This window comes from Sciurus carolinensis, chromosome 9, assembly GCF_902686445.1.
Source record: "Sciurus carolinensis chromosome 9, mSciCar1.2, whole genome shotgun sequence".
NCBI classification, from domain to species: domain Eukaryota; kingdom Metazoa; phylum Chordata; class Mammalia; order Rodentia; family Sciuridae; genus Sciurus; species Sciurus carolinensis.
In genome coordinates, this window is record NC_062221.1 from 27,435,112 (window position 1) to 27,458,954 (window position 23,843).

The window sequence follows — 23,843 nt, forward strand, 5'->3', positions numbered from 1 at the left end:
GGACCAGACACCAGGGCTCTAGGATCTGCAGCATGGCCTATGAAAGGTGAACTCTGCACACCTCACCCCCTGCCTCATGATAGCAGTGGGCATCATGCAGGCCAGGTATGACTCCTGGAATATAGACTACCTTAAGTACCTTAAGGCTGGGACCTAACTTCTTCTTTTTTTTTTTTTTTTTCCGGTACTGAGGATTGAATCCAGGGTGCTTAACCACTGAGCCACATTCCCAGCACTTTTTTCTATTTTATTTAGAGACAGGGTCTTACTGAGTTGCTAAGTACCTTGTTAAGCTGCTGAGGCTGGGTTTGAACTCCTGATCCTCCTGCCTCAGCCTCCCGAGCTGTTGGGATTACAGCACAACCGCACCTGGCTGGGACCTAACTTCTTGTCTCCACTTGGCCACCTCCTATGATGGGACCTCTGGCAGGCCAAGTCTCCCCCTGGTACCTTGGTCTCCCATCTGGACAATGGGCATGAAGATGTCAGGATGAACACTCCACTTCGCTGACCAAGAGTAAAATGAGGCTGCTGCTTTGCATTGCCCTTGGGCTCAGAAAGAGCTTCACATAGAAAAGGAATTTGCACTGACAAATGCGAGACCCAGCCCTGGAATTTAGCACTACTGGCTCCAACAGAGGATACTGCCCATCAGACCACACTACCTCTGGCCACTACAGCTCAGGTCAGACTCATGAAAGTGCCAGGGCATAGGGGGAGGTCTGATAGAAGGAGCCTGCTGGGTCTCCTAGGCTCCATGGTACCCACCCTGATACAGCTTCAAATCAGCACTCACCAACCTAGAAGTTTCCTATTATTATTGACAGGAGGGCTGGTCTCTGGTCCTCCAGGTGGACATGAATCTACCAGACTAGCTTAAGGAAGGAGCTGGGGTGGAGGCCACAACTTGGTACCCACTGTCTTAGCTTCTCACTCTACCAGCCCCATCCATAGTAACTTGGAAGGGATGTTCAGTTGAAAGCTATCGAAATAAAAATAAGCAAAAGCCCTGATCATCCTCACTGAACGTGGGTGTGTGACCCCAGAATTGAGTGTCAAAGACCCTTAGCCCCATCCCCTCCAAGAAGCAGGCAGGCAACCTTCAGTTAAAGCTTTGATAAGGTTTCTGTGCTCAGAGGCTAGACCCAAATAGGGAAGTGTGTATGCGTGCATTCAGGGAAGGGAGGACTAAGTAAGTCCATCTGAGAGTAAGCCGCTCAGTGCAGGGCCCTATGGTATCCAAGGTCAGGAGTGGGTGCCCCTGTACCTTCCTCATACTGTGTCCCACCCACCACCAGGTAGGGCCTAACAGTCAGCCCTTTTGGGACAGGAGGAAGCTCTCATCCTCATTACTATCTGGGGTTAAAAGGACAGGACCCCATAAATCATAAGAAAAACACTGTTCACCACTGTCAGTCTCTCAGTACTTTACTTCCCAATATCTCCACAGCAATTCCACTAACAGGAACACAGAGCAACCTGCCCTTCACCATATTGATTTGATGGAGCTAGATTGGGAACTTGGGTCTTCCCAGCTCCTGAGCCAAACTCAGGAGCTGTCCAGGAAGGACACCCCCATCCTTGTTTCCAGGTCTTCTAGAAATGTAGAACATGGAGAATCACAGAACATGGGAAATGCTACAAGCTCCTGGGGTTCTGGGAAGCACCATTCATCTCCCTCTTAGCAGCATTCCAAGAAGAAATGGTCAGCCAGACATTCAGTGAGGCTGGGTCCTTGGCCAGGCAGCCACATGACAGTCACATTATGGCCCAGATCTCTGGACATGCAGGAACCGGGGCCTGAGGAGACAACGGCAAGAGGCTGGTTACTGCCTGGGCTCCAGGGAACAAAGGCACACGGGGGTGGAAATAGCACACTTGTGGAACTGAGCCGTGGGCCTTACCTCCCACAGAAGTCCCTGCGTACAGTTACAAGATTGAGGTACAGGTCAGGATGGCTCTGAAGCCAGTTGCTGACGAGCTCTGGGTGCCTCGGGTCTACTTCCAAAAAGATGCTTCTACATGGAAGGGAAATGCATTGGTTCAACTGGGAAGGTCTGGGACTTGCACTTCTGGGTTGTCTGGGCTGAGAGAGGTGGGGGAAGAATGACTGCCGGGGCATGCCCAGCACACACTGCAAGTGGAAGAGGCTACTGAAGACAGACCTAGAACACCTGTCCCATCCGTACCCAGAGTCCTTCAGGAACTGGGGTGCCAGGGTCAGGATATGGGTAATGATGTCCATGCCTTTTTCCCCACCATCCAGGGCCACTGGGTCTTCATAGCTAGATGGGAAAACAGTGGCAAGTGAGAGCTGGTAGGCGGAGTGTGTCTGAAAAATGAAAAGGAGATGGGCAGGGCCTCCACAAAAGGGACCTCTGACACATTCTAGGGTGAGAGGCAAGTGTGAAGACCCAGAGAAGGTGGGTCTTGAAGGGATCACAGTTTTTACTTCCCTCCTCCTGTGTGCAGCAGTCCCGCCAAGCAATGCCAGGCATGCTTGCTAAATCCCACTGATGGACAGTCCCCAGGGTGTGAGAGTCTCCCACCACAGGGCTGCTCCTGCTCTTGGTGGGAAGGTCTAGAGCTATTCCTAAGCACTCCTGAGAAGTCCTGGGGGGAAGTCAGCACGCTAACCCACATTGTCATTGCCCCACCTAGGAGCTCCTTAGCTACCCCTGGTTCTCAGTCCATGAAAAAACAGGAAGGCTTGGTGCAAAGCCTAGAGGAGGATTTTAGTCCCAGTCTTCCCACTAAGTCCCCAGGGGCCCTTAGACAAGGCACCTTCCCTTTGGGCCTCATTCTTCTGTAAAATGGCATATACATCTACTGAGAACCTTCCATTAGCCCTGTGTCCAATGCTTTAGAGTTGTCACTGAGTTCTCCCCATGGGCCTGCAAAGTGCAACCACTATCCCTTCAGATGTAGGAAACTGAGGCTCAGATAAGTTGAGGGGTACCCAGGAGTCAAGCAGGAAGATGGAAGCTGAAGCCAGGTGGGTCTATGGGCTGCAATACATACCCCTCAAAACCACTGCTCTTTTCAGCTCTCACCCACCCCTACAGATAGTGTGGTCATCCAGGGAGGGCCAATCCTACTAGGCTTTCTCAGGCATGCCCCTTCATCCCACCCACCCCACAGCACCTTCGGATCTCTGGGGCCAGCTGCTCCATATCCTGGTGAAAGACATAGGGTGGGTTGCTGACAATCAGGTCCACAGGGCCCCAGGGCAAAAGGTGTGTCCAGTTCCCCTCTGTGGTCAAAGAAGGGAACATAACAACTGTTCTCAATGGACTGTCCATTGAGAGGTAAAGTTGGTAGCTCAAGGTGGTAGCTCTACCTGTCACCATGTCCCTCTTTCCAAGTTATACCTTGGACCTGCCTCTAAACCTGATAAGCCAGATTTGCAGATTAGGGTCCAGAGTCCCTAAAGAGCAGCCCAGCCAGGAGAAGACATGCTGACATGAAGTCTTTCATCCAGAAGGCCCTAGCTCTTTCTTCTTCCTGCCAAAAACTCCTCATTAAGCAAGATTCGTTTCAAGTGCCACCTCCAGATACCCTCTCTGATTACCTAGGCAAAGCAAGAGACTCTGTCTTCTGCAGCCCTATTGGCCTTGCCACATTGCCTTACAGCTAACATCATCTGAAAATACCTGGAGGGCAGGACTGGTCTCAGTTAGCAATTTCTGATAGCACTGTTTCTTGGTCCTACCCTTTGGCAGATGCTATTCCAAGTGTATGACACTCCACATGAGGCTCAGAGACTCCATGGTAACATGATGGAGCCAGAATTGGAGCTGGACACCTGAGGACACTCTGAAAAGCTGAGGCTGTACTGTACAGTGCCAGGCCACTTTTTCCCAAGCCAGGCAGGAGTGGGGAGGGCACTAACATATTTTGAGCCTAAAGGCTTTCTTTTTGGCTTATTTCTTTCTTGTCAACAAGCAAGTCCTAGTTAAAATCATTAGTAATGGGGGATTAAGAAGGTCCTCTCATGGGTCAGGTCAGCTATACAGATAATAGCAACATGGCTGTCCTCAGCGAGAACTGGTCTGAGATGGCCAGTGTGTGTGTGAATGTTGGGCAACCCTCCCCCAACCTCCACAGAGTACCACATCTACCCGGCATTCCCTGTATTCAGGATCCCCACCCCAAGGAAGATGGGTGGGAGAGTATACCTGACGTTACATCAAAGGGGATGATCCAAATCCTGTCCTGCAACTGAAGCCTGGAGAAATGGGGAGGTGGGGTAAGTACATGTGGTAGACCCCCAGCTTTGGCTACAAGGATCAGAAGGGATAGTGAACCTTTCATGAACCATCAAATACCCAGTGCCCAGCATTCATTCATAACCCTGCGGGACCAATGCCAGGCCACCCCTATTGCATCTCCCTTCTTGGGAACAGAGATCAGACATCAGTGGGTTTGATACTTGAAGAAGGGTCAAGTTCATGTCCCAAAGTCCAACTCCCCTATGCTGGCCTTCTGACTGCCCCAGCCTACCTACCTCTGAGCATTCTCATAGGTCAGATTGATAGCAGCTTCCTCCTTATCCACAGCAATGACTCGGCTCTGCCCCAAGAACAAATGATGGAAGGCATCATTTAAGAGTGTTAAGAGATGCCAGGCATGGAACCCTCCTCCAACCACCCCCGGAACCAGAAGAGAAGGAAAATACTTAACAGCCTTTTCCCTCTGGGTCAGGATCTAGCTAAACAGAAGGGAATGGGAGTTAGAGGTTGGGACCATGCTCGGCTGGGGACATTCCTATCCTTCCTTATCTGATTCCTTTCCCCAAGTGCTTCTAGTAAAGGGATGTGGGAAGGACCAAAGGGAGAGACAGTGCATGTAAGTCCCAGTCTGGCTAGGGTAAAGCAGAGGGATGCAGAGAGGGCTTACCTCAGGCAGTTGGCTCAACAGGCTGAGGGAGATGGCTCCTGATCCACAGCCCACCTCCAGAATGAGGGGGCCACCTTGGGCTTCTACAACATGGGGCCTCTGGGCCACCTCCTCCAGTACCCATTCAACCAGTTCCTGTGTGGCAGAGAGGCCTGGATCAGAGTTGGTACCAACCTGGCTCCTGGGGCCTTGGCAAAGACATCCAAGCAGTTAGTACCTGTGTGAATATAGAAAGGGAGGTGACCAAAGCCAGACTGAAGTTTATGTCAGCTAGGGGCATGGGTAGGTCACCCTGCCTCTTCATGCTTCAGTTTCCCCATCTGTAAAATTCAGCACAGTAGAGGATAACCCTTCTCATGGGAATGCTGTAAGGATTAAACCCAGTCATATTCATGAAGCACACATAGGAAGTGCACAATAAACCCCAGAGAGTTATTAGAGTGCTTGCCTCACATGCACAGGCCCTGGGTTCAATCCCCAGCACCATAAAAAAACAAACAAACCCCAGCGAAGCACTCTCCAGACATCCTCCCATTTTGTGATCACAGAAATGCTAAGAACCATGCTTGTTGGTTCCTGGCCACTCCCTCTGTGCCTGGCCCTGTTCCCAGAGCTTTCCCTATATTAGTCTGTTGGGTCCTCACAACTGGCCCACGAGGAAATGAAGCCCAAGGGTCAAGGCCTCTCCTGGAGCATGACCTGTGGTTCACAGCTATCAAGAACTAGAGGCAGGGGCTGCAGCTCAGTAGTACAGCATTTGCCTAATATGCAAAAAGTCCTGAGTTCAGTTGCCAGCACAAGCAAGAAAGAAAGGGAAAGAAAGAGAAAGAGAATAAAAGGATGACTGAATGAATCAGGGGCTGATGTGTCCCCAGCTTCCTCATAAATCTAAGTTTAGGAGGCTCTATGCCAAAAATAAAAAGAGAATTCCCTATGTGGTGTAAGGACATATCTGAAGGGGGTTGTGGCATACAAAGAGCATAGGATAAAGGGTATGGATGTGAGAGGAGATAACTGACTTCATTATACTCACCTTAGAAGTGGAAGGACACTTTAAGACATAATCACTTAGGAAAAAAGAAGGTTTCAAGTCTCAACCTACTATCTGCTGCCTGAAGGGACAGAGTATGGAAGCAGATATAGGGTAGGGACAAGGGACAGACAGTGGCTGTTGTCCAATGGCTGAAACATTTCCAATCAACAGTGGGGGTCCTGCATACTCAGGCATAGAGCTTTGAAAGGACAGTGTGGCACCTACTCAAAGGCACCTCTTAGATGTAGGCAGAGGGGCCCTACCAGGGACTTAGGACTCCTGGGATCTCAGCTCCCACACAGGACTGGCTCAGGAAACTGGAGGGAGGAGAAAAGGGTCAAGCATGTGGGTGCTTCTCATTTGAAGAGAAGTTCACTTTCTCAGAAAGCTTCCCTCTGCCCCTAGTCAGGTTCTCTCCATCACAACTTTCCCCATCCTAATTCTAGGGTCAAGCATGGGATTTAAGTCTTTAACCAGGCTCCATGATGGGAAGACCTGGAGTCTGAACCATCAAAATATCCTATACTGGCTTGACCTGCAGTGGTATCTCTTGGCTACTTTCCAAGTGCTAGATAAGCTCTCCTTGGCCTAGGGAAGCCACCTTCCAAGTTTCATATCCCCAGGTCCTCCCAAACCCCGCAATGTCACCATCTAGGTCCAATCACGCAGACAGCTCCAGATCACCCATTCACCTTATAAGGTGAGCATGTTGAGTCCCAAAAAGTATCTCATCCTTCTAGGCCCCCCACCTCAGTAACAAAACTCATCCATTCCAAAAATAACAAGTTTAAAGCAGGCAGAAACTGACCAGTGGGTCCAGTCTTCCCTGTTCTCAGCACCTTCTGTACCAAAAAAGCCATTGCCTACAGCTTAGGGAGCCCAGTTCCACCAGGAAAGGGCTTCCATTCACTTGCTCCTATGAGTCCTATGCCAGGCATGGCTGGAGACCACTAGGGTGCTTTTAGCAAGCTGAGTACATAGGCTTCAGACCGGTACAAAGCGTGCAGTCCAGGGCTGTGGTTGAGAGTCTGTGGTAAGGCCATGTGCTGAAGGCTGGCAGGGGGATGGAGATTTGTCCGGGGTGTGAGTCTCTTGGTTTTCTGACCACAGACAGCCCACTATGGCTGACAGGTGACCCTTCATCCAGCCACACTGACCAGCCATCTTACAAAGACACCCACAACCTCAAACACACACCAACTATGTGAATGGGGCAGGATACGAAGCTGACAGATTGGCCACCAGTGGTCTCTTGCTCTCCCTTCCACTCTAGAACATAGGAACCTCACTTTGGTTATAAGGTCATTTGGAGGGGCACAGGGAGAAGCAAAGTGTCCAAGGAACCACTAGCAGCAGGGGCACAGGGAGAAGCAAAGTGTCCAAGGAACCACCAGCAGGAAGTCCAGAAACTTCTTCCCCAGAAGTGAAGACCCACTTTGGGACAGGCTAAAAGCTGAGCTGGTCACAGGCCTAGGTGAACATGGGAAGAATTCAAGAATATAGTAAGATAGAGTGACAGAGACATGCAGGAAGGAGGTAGGAGGCAGGCTGCTGTTGGCTCTGCCTGGAGTCACTGCCCCTGCATGTGTGCCACATCCCTCAAAAGGTTGACCTAAGAATTTGGCAGGACCTAAGCACCCTCCATTAGGATCACATCTGTAGTGGGGCAGCCCCAGGAAGGAGGCATTGCCTCCCCAAACCAATCATAGACAAAACACTAAGCCTCCCATACCCCCATGGCCTTACCACACCAGACAAGACCAGATGGCTCACACACCAGTCTTGGGTTTCCTACTGTACACTCTGCCATATGGGAGATCCTACTACTTTATCACCCCCAGGGAAAACCCAACTCATCAGGCCACAAGCCACTTGCAACCTTGCTTTTCAGACTTTCTTACTCATGTCAGAAACTACCCTTTAATTGATGGAAAAAATACAGACACCATGATTCCTCCCCTGCACCCATTCTCCCCACGCCCTGCCACAGGCCACGTCCTCTTGAGTTCTTGGTAAAGCAACCCCACCCCAGTGCTGCTTCACATGGGGCAAATCTGATGAATTCTCAGAAATGTCTGTACAGGCACTGGGGTTGTGGCTCAGCAATAGAGCACTTGCCTAGCACATGAGAGGCACTGGGTTTGATCCTCAGCACCAAATAAAAATAAATAAATAAAATAAAGGTATTATGTTCATCTACAACTAAAAAAATTAAAAAAAAAATGAATTGTACAATGAGACTTCCAATCACAGCATCCCCCTTCTTTCCCACCTCTTGCAGTAAAGCTGTGCTCCTGGTCCAGACCCACGTAAGAAAGGAGGACCAAATGGGAGCTGGAAGTTCATTCCCCAACACTCAGAATCCCAGAACACACAGACGGTGCCAGGTCAGTTCTAAGGGGACTCCAAGGTCACCATGATAGATACCCTCCCATGCCCTGATCCTTGGCAGCCTCAGGGGATGGCAAGTAACCTTCTGGACAAAAGTCACATGTTTGGGAAAGCCAAAAGCCCACAGGTGGTAGGCCACATTCTGCTCTAGGTCTCTGCACCCCATCCTGGGTCATTCCAATCCTAGATGGGATAGACCTATATAAGGAGTCAGGAAGTCCAAGAACTACCCCCATGCTCCCCTCCCTTAAAAGCTATATAACTCCATCAAGGCCTCAGATTTCCTAATTCCTCTACCCTGACACTGGTCAGTAAGGCAAGGATCCTGTCTCCAAAGCACATGACATGGAGGTGAGGGATAGAGGGTTTCCTGAATGAAAGACATAGGCTGTGAGAGTGGGGACTTGAGGAGGGTTTCCTCTGGGACCCTATCTAGAACAAGTAAAAGGGGCCTGACCTTTCTTAGGAATGTTTGTGGCTAGGTATTTTTCTAGAATCAACCCTTTTAAGAATATGGTATCCTCTGGCTTGCCCACCAGTACACACCCAGCTCTGTTTCACCCTGTGTCTACTATCTCAGGATATGGGCTCTGCCATCCACAAAATAATGGGGATATCCAAGAAGGATCAAAGAAAGCATCTCTCCCAGGATCAGAGTGCCTTACCAAGGGACAGCACGTTTGGGGCACATATTCCCAGTTCAAGTAATTTGAGGAACAGATATAGGTGATTACCTGTCAAGACAATAGACCCAAGAGATCCACCAAGCCACAGATTCCCTGGTCAGAAGGCCCAAACCTCTCAATATCTGGGCCCAGAGGGGGCAGAGACCTCACTGTGAGCATCCAGCTAGAACCTTCTTTACCTCCCCTATGCCACCTAGGATACTGCTAGAGGGCATTTGCTTCCCATGGATTAGGTGGGCTATGAGCCCACAGGATAGCTCCTAGGGAAATGACAAGAATAGGCAGAGTACTTGGACAGCACTACTCGGGGCGCTCTCGACTGCAGCCAGCTCTGGGAGCTGGGGTGGTATCTTGGGATGTGAAGAGTCAAGAGGATAAACAGGAGTTCTCTATCTTCTCGGTTTGGCCAACCCAGCCAGCAAGGAGACCCATGTCTAGAAGGGCACTGCCCCTGAGAATGGCTGTCATGGGACACTAGCAACCCCTGGAGGGCATCTTGAGCAAGACAGGTACTATGAACCCTAATGTCATCCCCATTCTGTTCTATCCTGGTAGAACACTCACTCACCTCTGTTTCTGGCCGAGGAATAAACACTGGGGGCACCATCTTCAGACTGAGCCCCCGAAAGTCCCACTCCCCAAGGATGTACTGCACAGGTTCCCTACAGAGGAGGATATCCAGGTGGTCAGCCCGAGCCAAGACAAATAGGATCATGCTTTCTTTGAACAATAAATACCACTTGCGGTCAAAGCTGTCAGGCAGAGCCATAACCCAGTGCCCTGGAACACAGAACCTAGACCTGTCCTCCCTTCCTTCTTCCTATTTACTACCTGGCCCCTTCTTGCTACTCCATCATCCCAGTATCTCCCTAGTCCTTTGATGCTTTCATCTTCCCTGACCATGAACTTGGTGGGGCTGGGGGAAGATGGACCCCTGTGACCCACATAGGGCCCTCAGGTCTGACCCTGGGGCACTTACCTCTGCAATCGGCGGCTACACAGAACCTGGATGCCCTGCAGTTGCTGAGGGGTCAGGGGCTGTGTCCAAAGTACTGGCTTCAGGCTCTGAAACTGTATCAACAGAGATTAACTGTACCTGATTTAGGAGCACAAATCTAGGTTTCTTATGCGGACAATGCCTGGGTGCCCAGTGCTGGTCACTTAGTCATCCCCAAGCTCCTAGTGCCTGGTACCCGCTTTAACAGTTTATTGGATGAATGAATAAGTATCTGTCTAGATATTTCTTCAGAAAAATCCCGTCGGGGCTCAGGTTGTGCAGTGGTACAGCACTTGCCTAGCACAGGTGAGGCACTGGGTTCCATCCTCAGTACCATGTAAAAATAAATAAGTAAATAAATAAAAGCATTGTGTCCATCTACAACTGAAAAAAAAAATTGAAAATAAAAATCCCATCAGCCTTAGTTGTGCATATGGTGAAGAAAAAAGTTTGATGTCTCTTCCATAGAGTCCTCCCTCATCCCTCTTCCTGCCCTCCTGATAACACTGTACTTAACTGTTTTGGCTCCAAGGACATGAGCCACGATGTACTCACTGGATTCTCTGGCTTCTGGGATGCCTCTCTTCTCAAAGACCCCTGTCCAGTGGCTGACCATCCCTGTGGGACTTAACAGCCCAGTCAGAGGTGGGTGGGATCGCCATGAGCTGTAGGCCCAGCTTCGGATGCCTCCCCTCCTTCCCCCAGGGCCAGAAAGGAGGGCCCACAGCCTTTGGCCCCAAAGCTCCATGGCTTGGGGAAAAGCTGCCTAGAGTGCTCCCAGGTTCCCAAGTCTTCTTTGCAATGTCCGTTGGGGTAGGTACTAGGAGAGGGCCCTGGAAGGGGAAGTGAAGAAGTCACTGGCTCTGGCTCCACAAAATAGTTCTGGTCCTCAGGTGTGGGTGCCTCCCTAGGTGGGGAGAGAGGGGAAAATAAAAAGCTGCCTGAGAAAGGGCATGCTCTTACTTTGTCTTCATTTAGACCCTTACCCACCTATTAGACTCTTCTTGTCTTAACCAGTATGCTTTCTTCACATTTTCAGCTGAAGTGGGCTGAAACTGTAGCTGCCCCTGCTAATAAATAGGCTGGTTGGCGAATCAAAGCATGAGTTTGGAGGTAGGGTACACTGTGTCTGCTCCTAGTGTGTGTGAACTTGGGCAAGTCATTATTTCTGATTTTCAGTTTCCTCATCCATAAAGTAGGGGAAATAACCCCACAGTGAGGAGCGCATTTGTCAATGAATGTCAAGAACCTGCACCAGCTTACCACATAGCAAGGGCTCCATGTTAAAAGCTTTAACTAATGTTATAAGTGGGAGACTGCCTGGTTTAGGAGATTCACTTGTGACATTTGGCACTCCTGTCATTGGATACTGAAAGGTTCCCTCTAATTTAACCCATAACCTCAGATGTTAGCACAAATTGCTAGCTAAAAAATTGAATAAATAAATTCAATCTAACCCATAACCCCAGATGTTAGCACAAATTGCTAGCTAAAAAATATAAACAAGCTTAACTGAGGATTTAAATCAGTGGTCCCTTTACTTTCAACAGAAAAAGGTCTAAACTTGTTTTTACCGAGCACCTTCTAATTGCCACATCCTCAGAGACAAGCAGGTTTCAGGAAGGGAAGCAACCTGCCCACAGTCACCCAGCTAGGAACTGTCCAAGGCAGGACAAGAATCCAAGTCTTCCGGCCTACAGAGGCAACTCTCTACTTGTGCGCTGCCCCTGGAATAAGCAAAGATTTAAGTGTAGGGCACAGCCTGCTTCCCAGCTTCGCATGGGCATCACTGATGACCCCAAAGAGGCCGCCTTTCTACAAACCTCCTTCTCCATCTGCACTAACTGGGGTGGGCCGATCAGGTCTCCAGGGTGTTGCAGTCCAGGCGCACCCACCCGGGTCCGCACCTCTAGTGCACACCTGCCATAGAGGCTGCTCCACCCAAGCGGAGCTGCGCATCCACCCACCCACCGGCCGGGGAAAACCACTCGGTATTGGCTTCCGGACGTGAGTAATCTGCAGTGTGTGCCTTCGGATACTCCGCTTCCGGGTCGGCGCAGTCAAGAAAAGGCTCGGGCAGACCTTGTCACTCAGCTCCAACGTTCCTAAGGTCTCTGAGTTCCTCCGGGTAAACCCTGCAAGAGGATGAGGAAGCTGTGAACCTCACGGGCGGGAAATTCCGGGGATGTGTGGGGTGCACCCTAGCAGCCCATACTGGCAAGTCTTCCTTTAATGTCACCGCAAGGATGTAGATACAGCCTACAGTGAAAGACTGGAGCAGACGTTTAGAGACCCGGCTAGGATAGAGCTGTCCATTACGGGGGCGTGTCACCAACTCATTTGGGTTGGAGCGCGGACCCGATGTCCGGGGACGTGGTCGAATATAGTCTGTGGAACAAAACAAAGTGTGGTTCACTGTGTGTTCAGTGTGGAATACTGGGTCCCAGTGTTCTGGACGAGTCCCAATTTGGGGGGCAACACCCAGTATTCCGGATCTGGCTGAGGGTGATGACCCATCAGGGGATTGATTCAGTGGCGACAGGACCCTAAAGCCACTCTTCACCTTCTCCCTCGCTTGTAGGATTTGGGGCAGGGAGCTGAAAAAGCAGAACGCCAGAGAACTGAATTCGAATTTTGCTTCTATTAGCAACTCGTCGCGAGACTAATATCTGGTTCAAATACCCAGACCTTTCTGTATCTCAGTTACTCTTTCTATAAAATTCATGGCTGTGTCCCATAAAGTACACCTCCTACCAGAACCTACTGCTAACTCGATCACTATTAACACTCTACTATGAAACACGTGGCTTCCCGGGGAGCTGCGGGCACCTGCATTTATACCTAGCTACCTTATGCTTCTCATAAATTCCTTTGAAAACCAGTGCATTACAGAATGTCTGAGGGCTTCTTGTAGTGATCATGCTGTGGATTTCAACTATTGTGAGACATAGGTAGACTTGCCTGGACCGGGATACCCGATAAATACCACCCAGATAATAATTTCATTCTGCTCTCAACTTCTCTGGACAAGATTCTCTGTTTCTAGTCCAGGGTTGGAGTAATTTAACAAGAGCCCTCACACTAGAGGCCCTGTCTGAATAGAAATCCGAGACACAAGGAGGGGAAGCAGCTTGTTCAAAGTCACACAGTAAAGGGTCCTGTCAGAGTTCAACTCAGGCCCAAAGAACTTCGAGTCCAGTGCTCTCTCCAAGCCTTCTCTGTACTTCTGCGTTTGGGGGCTCCGAGTGTGTCCGGTGACGTTGGAGCTGCCCAGGATCCCGAGTTGTGACCCAAGAAAGGCCTGGTCACCCATGGTCCCCTGCCGGATGTCGGCGGAGGCCACTACGGTAAGGGGTGGTCTCATCCTGCTACCTGGCTCCGGGCTCTGCTTAGGGAGGAGTCATATCCGAGCGACAGGCCAGAAGGCCAATGCTGGGCTGGCTTTAGGCCTGGCAGCCAATCGGGGTCCGGGGGCGCGGAGAGGGCCGGGAGGCAAGGCGCTGGAGCTTCGCTGATCCCCAGAGGCTGCTTGGCCTGGCCCCACCCCCGCCGTGAGTCCCGGCCCTGCCCACCCCTGTCCTGGCTGACAGAGCTGGCGGGCGCTTGCTGCTGCCCGCGGTGCAAGATAGTGGGTTCGGTCCGCAGTTCCAAGCGTGCAGGGAGCGCCCACCTCGGGTCGAACTGTCGCCCCCAACACCAGGCCTAGATGTTACCCTCGCCCGATCTCCCGCCCGCCGCCGCCACCCCTATCCTCTCTGACTGAGCTCGGCGCCCCGGAGAGGATTAAGTAAGTGATGAGGTTGCTCATTCTATGCAAGAATGGAAAAATCACAGGGTTGCGGAGGCGGGCATGGGAATTGAGGCAGGGAGGACTGAGGGACCTAGTGGAGAATGGCATGAGGGTTCTCGGAGGTTACGGCACAGACCCCTTTTGCACCGCTTTTTCTCCTTCCCCCTTTGACCCTGGAGGCAGGCCCAGAAAGTGGTCAGCAGGGCATCTTCTCTCCTCTGGATGGAGGAGAGCCCCAGAGCAAGTTAAGGGTCTGGCACAAGGTCATGCCTAGGGTCAGTGGCAGAGCCAAAAATAGACTCCTTACCCAGTCTAACTGGAGAGAGAGGGCAGAGAGGGATGAGTCTACCCCACTCATGTCCCTCTGCCACCCTTACCCTTTCCTAAGGCTCCAGCATGGATGTGTGTACACGCACACAAACACACACAAATGCACCGTTGTACACCCATGAGCACTACAGGGATGCAGCCATGAGCTAGGAATTCCTCCTCTAGGCCTGCAGAGTGGCTGGGACCCCTTCCCACCCTGTGACTGGGACCCCTTCTCACTCTGTCTCTCCGGGATGGGAAAATCTCTGCTCCCAGAGGAGGTAAGGCAAAGGAAAGATGCTTCAAAGTGGGAGCTCCATCATGCTTCTGAAGATAATCTCCCCTTTCCTTGTTCCTTTGTCCTTACCAGCACCCAGGTCCCCTATGAGGAAAGGGGAGGGTCCAGTGACCTCAAAACCTGCAGAGAAGCCCTGCTAGAGGACCTAGTTTAGCCTCTGTGCCCTGTCTCCTGGTCTCCCCACACCTGCCCTCACCTCCATTTCAGGCACACCGTCTGGACCACACAGGTAACTAAGTCCAGGAGATCCTGTGCCTTCCAGCTTCCCGAATAGGTTGGACAGAAGAAAAGGTAGAATATTTACCGGGTGCTCATTATGCACATGGCTTGTGCTGAACTAGATCTTTTCTAGGGATCTGTTCATTCTGACATTTCAGTAACCCTATAATACTGTGCAGATATTAGACTTAGGAAAACTGAGGTACAGAGGTGGAGTGACTTGTCTGGGGTCATCCAGTAAGTCACTAAGCCTAAACGGGATTCAAGGGCAGGCCTACATGACTCCTAGGCAAGTTTTTTCCTCAATGAAAGGAAAAAGCTGCAGAGAGATGTGAGGAGCAGGGAGTGAGGAGGTAGAGGTGAAAGGAATCAGGGGCTATGAATGTTATTGCACAAGGGAGGGAGCTTTTCTTTCAAGTCTCCCTGCTATCTTTCCTATCTCCCGGGCATGATTGCTATGATCATCATACCCACAGACAGGTCTTCGTTTTCATGTTTTTAAATCCATATGGGAACCATAGATATATAAAGCATGTGTCCTGATGTCTCTGAACTGCCCTCAAATCTTTACTTTTCCAGTGCCTTCAGAACCTAGAGGTACTTCATTTCACTTCCACGCCTCTGTCCTTAGCCTCATGTTTTTATTCCTTCCTTTCCAGCACCCAGGGAGGCAGGGGGCTTCCTTTATCAAGGAGGTGCCTCTTCAGGTGGCTACCATGGGTGGTAGGAGCCACAGGCTGGGGTACTACTGATGTCAGAAGTGAGTGGGCAAGTTGACTGACCACAGGCAGTCTCTCAGTATCAGCATGAACTCCAGGATCCTGTCTGCTCGGGGCTGGTTCAGCAGCCGCCCACCTACCACTGAGCCTGACCTGGAGCCTGCCACCGATGGGCCCACTTCTGAGACCACCACCCTCAGCCCAGAAGCCACAAGCTTCAATGACACCAGAATCCCTGACGTGGCTGATGGCACAGCTGGCGTGGGTACCATGCTTCTGTCCTTTGGGATCATCACAGTGATTGGCTTGACTGTGGCCATGGTGAGAGCTGGGGCAGGCTGGGGCTGGCCCAGAAGGCCCTCCACTGGGGGAGGGTGGTCAGTGTTTAGAATGTAAAATCTAATCAGAAGTTAATTGTCCATTTATGATAATGTAATCCTCCCTTCCCTCTCCCCACAAGTTTTGTCCAGTGGGGCTAGAGACTGGAGAGGTAATTCTTTTTGATTGGAAGACCCAGAATATATCCTGAAAAATATATTTTTTTGAGATAGACCATGAAGACCACATAGGATTTGGGGAGGGAGAGGTTCCAGATGAAGGGTCCTAAGAGTCAAATTTGGAGGCAGGGATGTCCTGTGAGCAGTAAGCAGGGCAATGGGGCAAGTTGGTATAAGGGTTTCAATAGGAGTAGAGACCAGAAGGTGGTTGGGATGGATTATGGGATGTAGAGTTGGGTGGAATGTTCTGGGCATGTCACACTATTGGCAGTACGTTTTTGTGTGCGTTTTGTTTGTTTGTTTGTTTGTGGTGCTGGGAATTGAACCCAGGGCCTTATGCTCATAAGGCAAGCATTCTACCAACTGAGCTATATTCTCAGCCTGGCAGTATGTTTATTCATTCATTCACTTGACAATTATTTACTGGGTAATTGCCCTGGACTAGACCATTGGGACCTAACAGAGGCTGGGGAGACAAGGTCCTGCCCTGTGGTTCTTATGAGAAATTAGTTAAAAACCAAGGGTTTTTAACTGGGCATGGTAGTGCATGCTTGTAAGCCCAGCAACTTGGGAAGCTGAGTCTTGAGGATCATAAATTCAAGGCCAATTCTAGCAACTTAACAAAACCCTAAGCAACTTAGTAATACCCTCTCTCAAAATAAAAATAAAAGGGGTTGGGAATATAGTTTAGTGGTAAAGTGCCCTTGGGTTCAATCCCAAGTCAAAAACAAACAAACCAACCCAAGGGTTTTCATCTAAGCTAGGTGGTCAGGGACATCTGGGGAAGCATCTTGAGTCTTGAACCTGAGACTCAAGATGGGAACCTGGCCTGTGTCATGAGAAGGGACAGAGCTGAGTAGCCAGCAGAATGGAAGTAATCTGTGAGGCTATAAGTGTCCCACAACAGTGATACACAGACTCTCAGAATGTCACTAAGGGAATACTGGCAATTATTCAAGGTGATACCATGGAAGTGGGGGGTCACCAGAGGTCTCCCAAAGGGCCTGGCAATGGTGGTACTCTGCCCATTGCCCCTTGCAGGCTATGATGACTGACCTTAGGTTCAGGAGCTTTTTGCTCTGATAAACAGGAGTGGGATGGTCCATCCATGGCCTGACTGGAACTGCTGTTAAACCAGGGTCGCCATATGGGCCCCGCAGGCTCTGGACTGCTGCCAGGGAACAACTACTGGCCAGTAAGCAGAGCCAGGATGCAGCACATGCAGAGCAAGGCCAGGGCTAAGAGGTCTCCTGGGGCAAGAGTGAGGAAAAATGCCAGTGTTCCCCCTTGGCACACACATGATGGTTAAGCAGCCTAAGGCACCCTAACCTCAGGGGCAAAATGGCCTAGAATCTGCCCTTGTTACTCTTGGCAAAATATTTTGTCCTTGGAACTTGTTGGTCAGAGGCCTAGGGTGGATGACCTTCTTGCCAAAGATGGAGAGGTAGGAAGCTTGTGGGACAAAAGCTGTGGAAAGCAGGAAACAGCTCCAGGACAGAGGGCACAAGAGGTCTAGAGGTTTCCCTGAGTGCTGCTTGCTTTCCCCTTGTGCCAGTCCTGAACTGGGCCACAGGTGCAATGAGAAGCAAGTCAGTGTCAGGTTTGTGCCTCACACAGGATTATGGAAAAGTGCTTGGTGTGGGTAGCACTTCAGGAAGGTTTCCCAAAGGAAGCAGCTAGACTTTGAGAGGTGGGAACATTTGGAAGTAGAGGTGGACAGGCAGTGGATGTCACCAGTTGGGGGCAGAGAAAGCAACAGGGTAAAGGTGTGGAGATTGAATGGAAGTCTGGCCAATCCTGTGGATCCTTCTAAATCAAAGGTACAGGGGAGGGAGAAGGGTTGGGGCAAGGAACTTGAGGCAAGGGGGTATAGGGTACGGCAGCTGAAGCCACTTGCTCAGGTTGGGCAGGGGCTGGCCCAGAAGGCCTTAGAGCTCCTATTACATCTATATACAGGAGAGCAAGGGGTACCCTCCGATGTGAACCTCTGGAAGGGATGGGGAAGCAAGGGACACTAGATCTGCAGGAGGACCTCTTCATCAGTCTGGGAACCAATTTGTCAATAGGCTACAAAGAGTATGGGACAGAGGATTTGGGATGGACTCTAGGGATGTGGCTTTCCTATAGGCAGCAGCAGTCATGAAACTGCCAGTTTGGGGAAGAGCAGGTGGCAGGGGTCCCCAGAGTCACTGCCCAGGCTGGTTTCCCACATCTCACCCCTTTGTCTCTCTCCTCAGTGCCTCCTCAGTACCAATCCTTGGTACAGGATTTCCTGCTCCAGCCTAAGAGTTTCTAGATGTTTTCTGACTGCCTAACTCTTCACCTTCATGTCTATACAGTGGGGGAAAGGACTCGGGGACTTTCTTAAGTTCCTTCAGTGATAGAGTTCTAGAGGGTTACCCTGAGCTGACATCCAGGGCTCAGCCCTCTTTCCTAATCCCTGTCCAGTGAGAGCCATCAGTTTCCCATGGGACCCAGTCCAGAGCCTTACCTAGGGCCACACTGCTCTATGGTTCTCAGGTATGGGAGATGTGTTGGAGCCTTCCCTTCCCACCTTGTCCCTGAGGAGTCATAAACAGACTGAGTGGCTAGGGTTGCAGTCATTATTGACAGACCTAGATTTCCCAACCCCAGTGTGACTGTGTGGTTTTCCCAGACTGGGTTTCTGAGGGCAGGCCTGGTCCCCTCTGTCAGCTTCTAAAAACGTTAAAGGGAGGCATGAATATAGGATGTCCATATCACTGGGATGGGGACATTGAGGACATGGGGATCCATGCCACTCTTTAGCCTCCACATGTCCCCCATCCTGAGGGCCTTCTGGGTCAGTCAGGGCTTCCTTTCCTCACCATCTGATGCTACCCCTTTCCTTACAGGTTTTGTACATCAGGAAGAAGAAGAGGTAATTCCCCAGCTGCCACCTAAAGTTCCAATCTATGGGCAATTCTGGGTTGAACTCCAGGGGACGTGGGTGGGAAGGAGAAAGAGTACCCTCTCCCTAGTCAGAGAGTCAGGGCCTCTTCTCAGGGAGGGTTGAGGGACCCCATCAAGGTCTCACACATAGGGCAAGAAGATAAAGATTCTGGGAAAACCAGGTATAACCCTGAAATAGAGGTGGAGGACAAGGGGGATCAAGAGGGGATTATTTCTACCCAACTTCTTGGCTACTCTTGCCCTGCCTCCCTGGACTACAAGGGAATTCTTGGACTCCTAAACATGTTTGTGTGCTGTGGCTCAGCTGGCCAGCAGGCAGAGCCTAAAGGGCTGGCAGGAGGGGAAGGGCCTGTCCAGCCCCAGCACCCTCTACCCCACCCCCAGGCTGGAGAAACTGCGCCACCAGCTCATGCCCATGTACAACTTTGACCCCACGGAGGAGCAAGATGAACTGGAGCAGGAACTATTGGAGCACGGACGAGATGCGGCCTCTGTGCAGGCTGCTGCCTCACTGCAGGCCATGCAAGGCAAGGTAGGCACTGACCAGGTTCCTCACCCAGCCCGCAGCTGTTCATGCCTCCTCTACCCCACCCTCCATCCTTTACATACTGCTTGCCAGCACCTGCCAGGTATCAGGCAGCAACTATTTGGCATATAGGTCTTATCAGGTTTTTTCAGAAACTGTTCCATGCCACTCATAAACTTACTGCACAAGGCCAGGACAGGGGCAGCCTTGGGATCCAGCCTGCTGATCTTGGAAATCCTACTGGCATCTCTAAGACTACTTTCCTCATCTGCAAACAAAAAATTCTAATTCTTGCCCTGTGTATTTCCATATAGTAGCTGGGAAAGCAGGAAAGGACTAAGGGCAGAGATTGTTAGGGACTGGGACCTTGACTTCCTCTGCTTCCTGAGGATTTATGGTCCTGAGCAGGTTGTGGATGGAGTCAAGACTTTTGGTCAGTTCCAACTTCAAATAGGCTGGTGGATTCCTAGTCACTGACAGAGCCCATGCCAGAAGAGACCCTAGCCATATGCATCTTCAATATCCAAAGGGATGGGTAACTGATCATCCTATCAGAGCCATTGGGCTGCCTTACCACTTGCTACCATTTCTCAAATCCCCAAGGGCCAGAGCATCATAAAGGGGCTGGACCATAATTCATCCTGCAAGGGAGTCCACTGTAAGTGCCACCAAGATGACAGAGCAAGATTGGATGACTATTGGGGGAGGAGGCAGTCATCTGAGCCAGGTTAGATTTCTAGGATGAATTTTCAGGGGAGGACACTCTAGGCAGAAGGCAGAGCTAATGCCAGGCACAAGCAGGCACCAGGAAGTGAGGGTGGAAGTAACTGGGCTAGAGGGTACATGGCCTTGGTCAACGTCTCTGATACCCCTGCCTGTCTCCCTGCAGAGTGCTCTCCCCTCCCAGGGCCCACTGCAGAGGCCTAGCCGGCTGGTGTTTACCGACGTAGCCAATGCCATCCATGCGTGAGTGGCCCACGGACAGGCCTGGACCTCTGAAAGAGACACCTGCCTCAGTGCCCACAGAGCTGCCTGCTCCCTGATTGTCAAGATCTATTCTCAGGACCTGCCCTGACAAGACAGGAAAGGGCTGGGCCATACCCCAGCTGTTCTGCAGATCCACCTGCTGACTCTTCAGGCTTGAAGAGAGGGCCCAGTCAGCCTAGCCATCTGGCTACTGATCTCTCCTAACTTGATGGCCCTGTCACAGAGGGTATCCCTCATTCCAGGAAGGTCAAGAGCCATTGCTGGCTTCCTTGTCTCCTGCTCACACCCCTGTCACCAAGGTCTGCTTCTCTAATATGGAGGAAATGGGCGGGGGGATACACTGGGAGAGGAAGAGGGAAGGTAGAGGCGATTCCTCTCTGTCAGAGAGAAATCTGTATTTTAAAATCTGAAGCCTCCTCTGGGGTGGAAGGAGGCAACCACTACCAAGTTCACTGGGACAGGGTTGGGCAGCACCTGTTGTAGTCCTTGAGAGGCCCAGGGATGAAGTTGAATCTGCCCAGTGGACAAGATGCCAGGAGAAGGGCGACTCATATCCAGGCTCCATTCATATTACAGAGGATCTGTGGGGTCTTCCAACTTCCCATCCCTGATAGCCAGCTGCTTGCTGGGCCCAAGTAATGGTGGAGGCCGAGAGAAAAGTAACTGAGAGTATGGTTGTGAAGGAATGCTGACCCCAGACCTGCTGAAAGTCCTCATGCATATGCATAAGTGGGCTTATATGCAGATGTGTATGGGGCATGATAGAGACCCTCTTTATTAACTCTACCCTAAGTCAACCTCCCCCTATGGTATGTAGTAGAGCACTGGGGTAGTCCACCTACTCTGGTCTTCAGTAATCAGGGAAGATGGAAGCAAGGTTGGTTGCCACTGTCCATTGCATTTCTTCAATGGGCTCTAAAAACCATGCTGACTTGCTTCTGGAAATGGCTATCGCGTTCCCTCTGCCCGCAGAGAGAGACACGACAAACGTCTGAAGCTTTGGAAGTTTATTGTGCACAGTCTTCCTTTCTTTCCCTCTTTTCTATCCCCTTCTCTCTTTTCTTTCTCTCGCTCTCTTTCCCTCTGCTTAACTCTCGCCTGCTTCGGCCGCTCCGCTTCTCCTGCTCGGCTCACGCCTGCTTCGGCCGCTCCGCTTCTCCCACTCGGCTCTCGCTCTCGCTCGCACTCTTCTTCCTCGCTTCTACTCCCACTCTCTCTTCTTCCTACTCTCAGCTTCTTCCTACTCTCAGCTTCTTTCTACTCTCAGCTTCTTGCTTCTCTCAGCTTCTTGCTTCTCTCAGCTTCTTGCTACTCTCAGCTTCTTTCTACTCTCAGCTTCTTCTTTTACTCCCCCACCCACCAAGCTTATATACACTTCAACCAATCAGGGGAGAGCACACGAGGTAAACGCGCGGACAGCTGCAGGCATAGAATAGGTACACGAGGGGGGCATGCTCTAATCACATCGTTAACTAGCCAATCATTGGAATTCGCTGGTTGTTTACTGTATAGCTGGCCGCTTTTGGCTCAGCGCCAGGCGCCATCTTGACCGTGCCCAAGGCTGGGGGTCCCGGAAACCCCGACAAATGGCTCCCTATCTTTATCAGGGATGGTATTCAGGGAGAGGCTCTTGGTCTAACAGCAGTGGAGATAGGCTATAAACTAGTGGAAGCAGTTCTAACTGCCTGAAAAGGGGTGCCCTGTGGGAAACTGGAATCTTTTCTAGGGTGGAGGGAGGCAACCACTCATGCAGGGACATGGTAGAGCAGCACCTGTTATAGGCCCTGAGAGACTCAGTTATAGAGCTGAAATTCTATAAACTCTCCCAGTAAGCAAGAGGCCAGGAAAAAGACTGCTCATACCCAAGGTCCATGCATATTACAGAGGGCCCACAAGATCTTCCAACCTCCTCCTAAGAAACCTGGTCCATCTTTTAATTTTCCTTCCTATTCCCATCCATGGTATTCATGGAATAGGAAAGAGGGTCTTTGCGTTTGGCCACCCCCTTAACTTTGAAAGTTCATGGATGATGCCAGGGGCATCTGGGCAAGGCATCAAACAGAAACATACCCCAGGGGCTGGGCAGTTTTTCTACACTGGGCACACATACCCACATGAGCATGCACAGGCATGTCCCTACATCCAGCTTCACCACCATCACTGTCCTCTGCTGGCTGGAGGAGACACAGGGGTGGCACATATGGATCTCCCATTGGACAAATGCCACGTGTCAGGAGGTGAGGGTCTAGGAGGCCCTTGTGGGGAAGGTTCTGGATTTATTCCCTCTTCTAGATGCTATAAATACATTAGCACTTGAACGACTACAAGGCTGCGGGTAATTTAGGATGCACAAAGCTGTAATTTAACTCACAGCATCTCTGTGTGAGAGCATTAAAGATGTAATTAAGATGTTTACATGAAGAGTGTGGAGCCTGTGACATTTGGGGTGTGAAATCCCAGGAGGGGACAGGATGGGTGAGGGGCTGTGGGAGGCCTAGGGATAGTTGCTTGGATCTATGAGCTATGAGGTGGCAGCCCAGTTGGTTTTCTCTAATTTATCCAAGTAAATGCTCTGGTCCTGAGTCAAGGCTGTTCTGGGGCCTTGTGTCTCAACTGTGGAATGGGGTCACAATGCCTGCCACTCCCTGGGGTGGAGAGGTTAAATGCACAGGACCTTATGAGACCAGGGGAGGGAAGGGACCCGAGCTCCAAGAAGGAGGAGGATGGCACCTTAGAACCTAGAGGAGCTGGGTCTGAAACAAAAGGGAACAAAATAACACGACCTTCCTTGTAGCACAGGGTTCAGGGTACAGGTGGTGGTAGGAAACCATTAAGGTTGTGTGTATGGAACCCACCTACAAAGTTAAGAAGGGTTTGGGGGAGAATGACACTACCATGACTATCCTGGTTTTCCCAGGAGTACTCTCCTCCAGAGAGCTGAACCTTGGACTAGAATAATGGAAACAAGGGTGTGAGCCCCCCAGGTCTGAAATGGACGGCTGGGCTGGGGGTTGGGGTGGTGGCACAGGGCCTTTGGTAAGGCTGAGGATCAAGCACCCCATATGTTATCCACACATGTCACAGCTGGGCCTGCCTTGATGGCCTTGCTCTTGGAAAGAGCAAGTCTTCAGCAGACTGGCAGATTCCTGAGGGGCATGGGGTGAGAGAAGAAGTGGTGGGCAGACAGTGTGTGCTCACCCTGCTGGGAAGCCCCACAGCCCAGTAATATGGACGCTGTGGAAGACCTGGTGTCTTGAGATCCTGAAGAAACATCCTGTGGTGCAGATTGGCACCCAAGGACCAGGGATAGACAGAGACTTCAGGGGGACCCTTATGCCCTTTATTCCAGCTGCCTGCCCTGTTGAAGTGGGGTGGGTCCTGAATTGGTGATGGACCAGGGCCTCTATCTCTGTAGTGACAGAGGACACTTCATTATCTCTTGTGCCCTCAGAGTCATCTTTTCCCTTCCATCCACCTTTATTTTCTAACTCTTTCTCTCAATCCTGAGAAAAACCAAATTCCCAGATCTTCCAAAGAACGTGTGACTGACAAATATTGGGG

At 50.9% G+C, this 23,843-nt stretch overlaps 2 protein-coding genes across 17 annotated transcripts; one reads left to right on the forward strand and one right to left on the reverse strand.

Annotated features, from left to right (window-relative positions):
* Nucleotides 1-1,417: 1,417 nt before the first annotated feature.
* Hemk1 (HemK methyltransferase family member 1) lies at nt 1,418-13,441 on the reverse strand. 12 transcript variants are annotated; one of them, XM_047565129.1, is made up of 13 exons: nt 11,830-12,124; nt 11,588-11,733; nt 10,997-11,076; nt 10,524-10,913; nt 9,989-10,080; nt 9,578-9,671; nt 4,900-5,034; nt 4,508-4,572; nt 4,179-4,228; nt 3,145-3,253; nt 2,166-2,285; nt 1,905-2,018; nt 1,418-1,800 (listed from the first exon to the last, which is right to left on the reverse strand). In XM_047565129.1, exons 4-13 carry the CDS (start codon nt 10,752-10,754, stop codon nt 1,764-1,766), a joined length of 1,047 nt encoding a protein of 348 aa, XP_047421085.1. In that variant the 5' UTR covers nt 10,755-10,913; nt 10,997-11,076; nt 11,588-11,733; nt 11,830-12,124; the 3' UTR covers nt 1,418-1,763. The 12 variants fall into 12 exon arrangements, with proteins under 12 accessions (XP_047421085.1, XP_047421086.1, XP_047421084.1 ...); XM_047565130.1 differs by having other exon boundaries at nt 10,997-11,073; nt 11,581-11,733; XM_047565128.1 differs by having other exon boundaries at nt 11,581-11,733.
* Nucleotides 13,442-13,583: 142 nt separating this feature from the next.
* C9H3orf18 (chromosome 9 C3orf18 homolog) lies at nt 13,584-21,352 on the forward strand. 5 transcript variants are annotated; one of them, XM_047564455.1, is made up of 7 exons: nt 13,584-13,793; nt 14,292-14,386; nt 14,476-14,632; nt 15,282-15,662; nt 18,712-18,737; nt 19,154-19,301; nt 20,185-21,352. In XM_047564455.1, the coding sequence occupies exons 4-7, from the start codon at nt 15,429-15,431 to the stop codon at nt 20,263-20,265; spliced, it is 489 nt and encodes a 162-aa protein (XP_047420411.1). In that variant the 5' UTR covers nt 13,584-13,793; nt 14,292-14,386; nt 14,476-14,632; nt 15,282-15,428; the 3' UTR covers nt 20,266-21,352. The 5 variants fall into 5 exon arrangements, with proteins under 5 accessions (XP_047420411.1, XP_047420410.1, XP_047420414.1 ...); XM_047564454.1 differs by lacking the exon at nt 14,292-14,386; XM_047564458.1 differs by lacking the exon at nt 14,292-14,386 and having other exon boundaries at nt 15,282-15,602.
* The last annotated feature ends 2,491 nt before the right edge of the window (nt 21,353-23,843 follow it).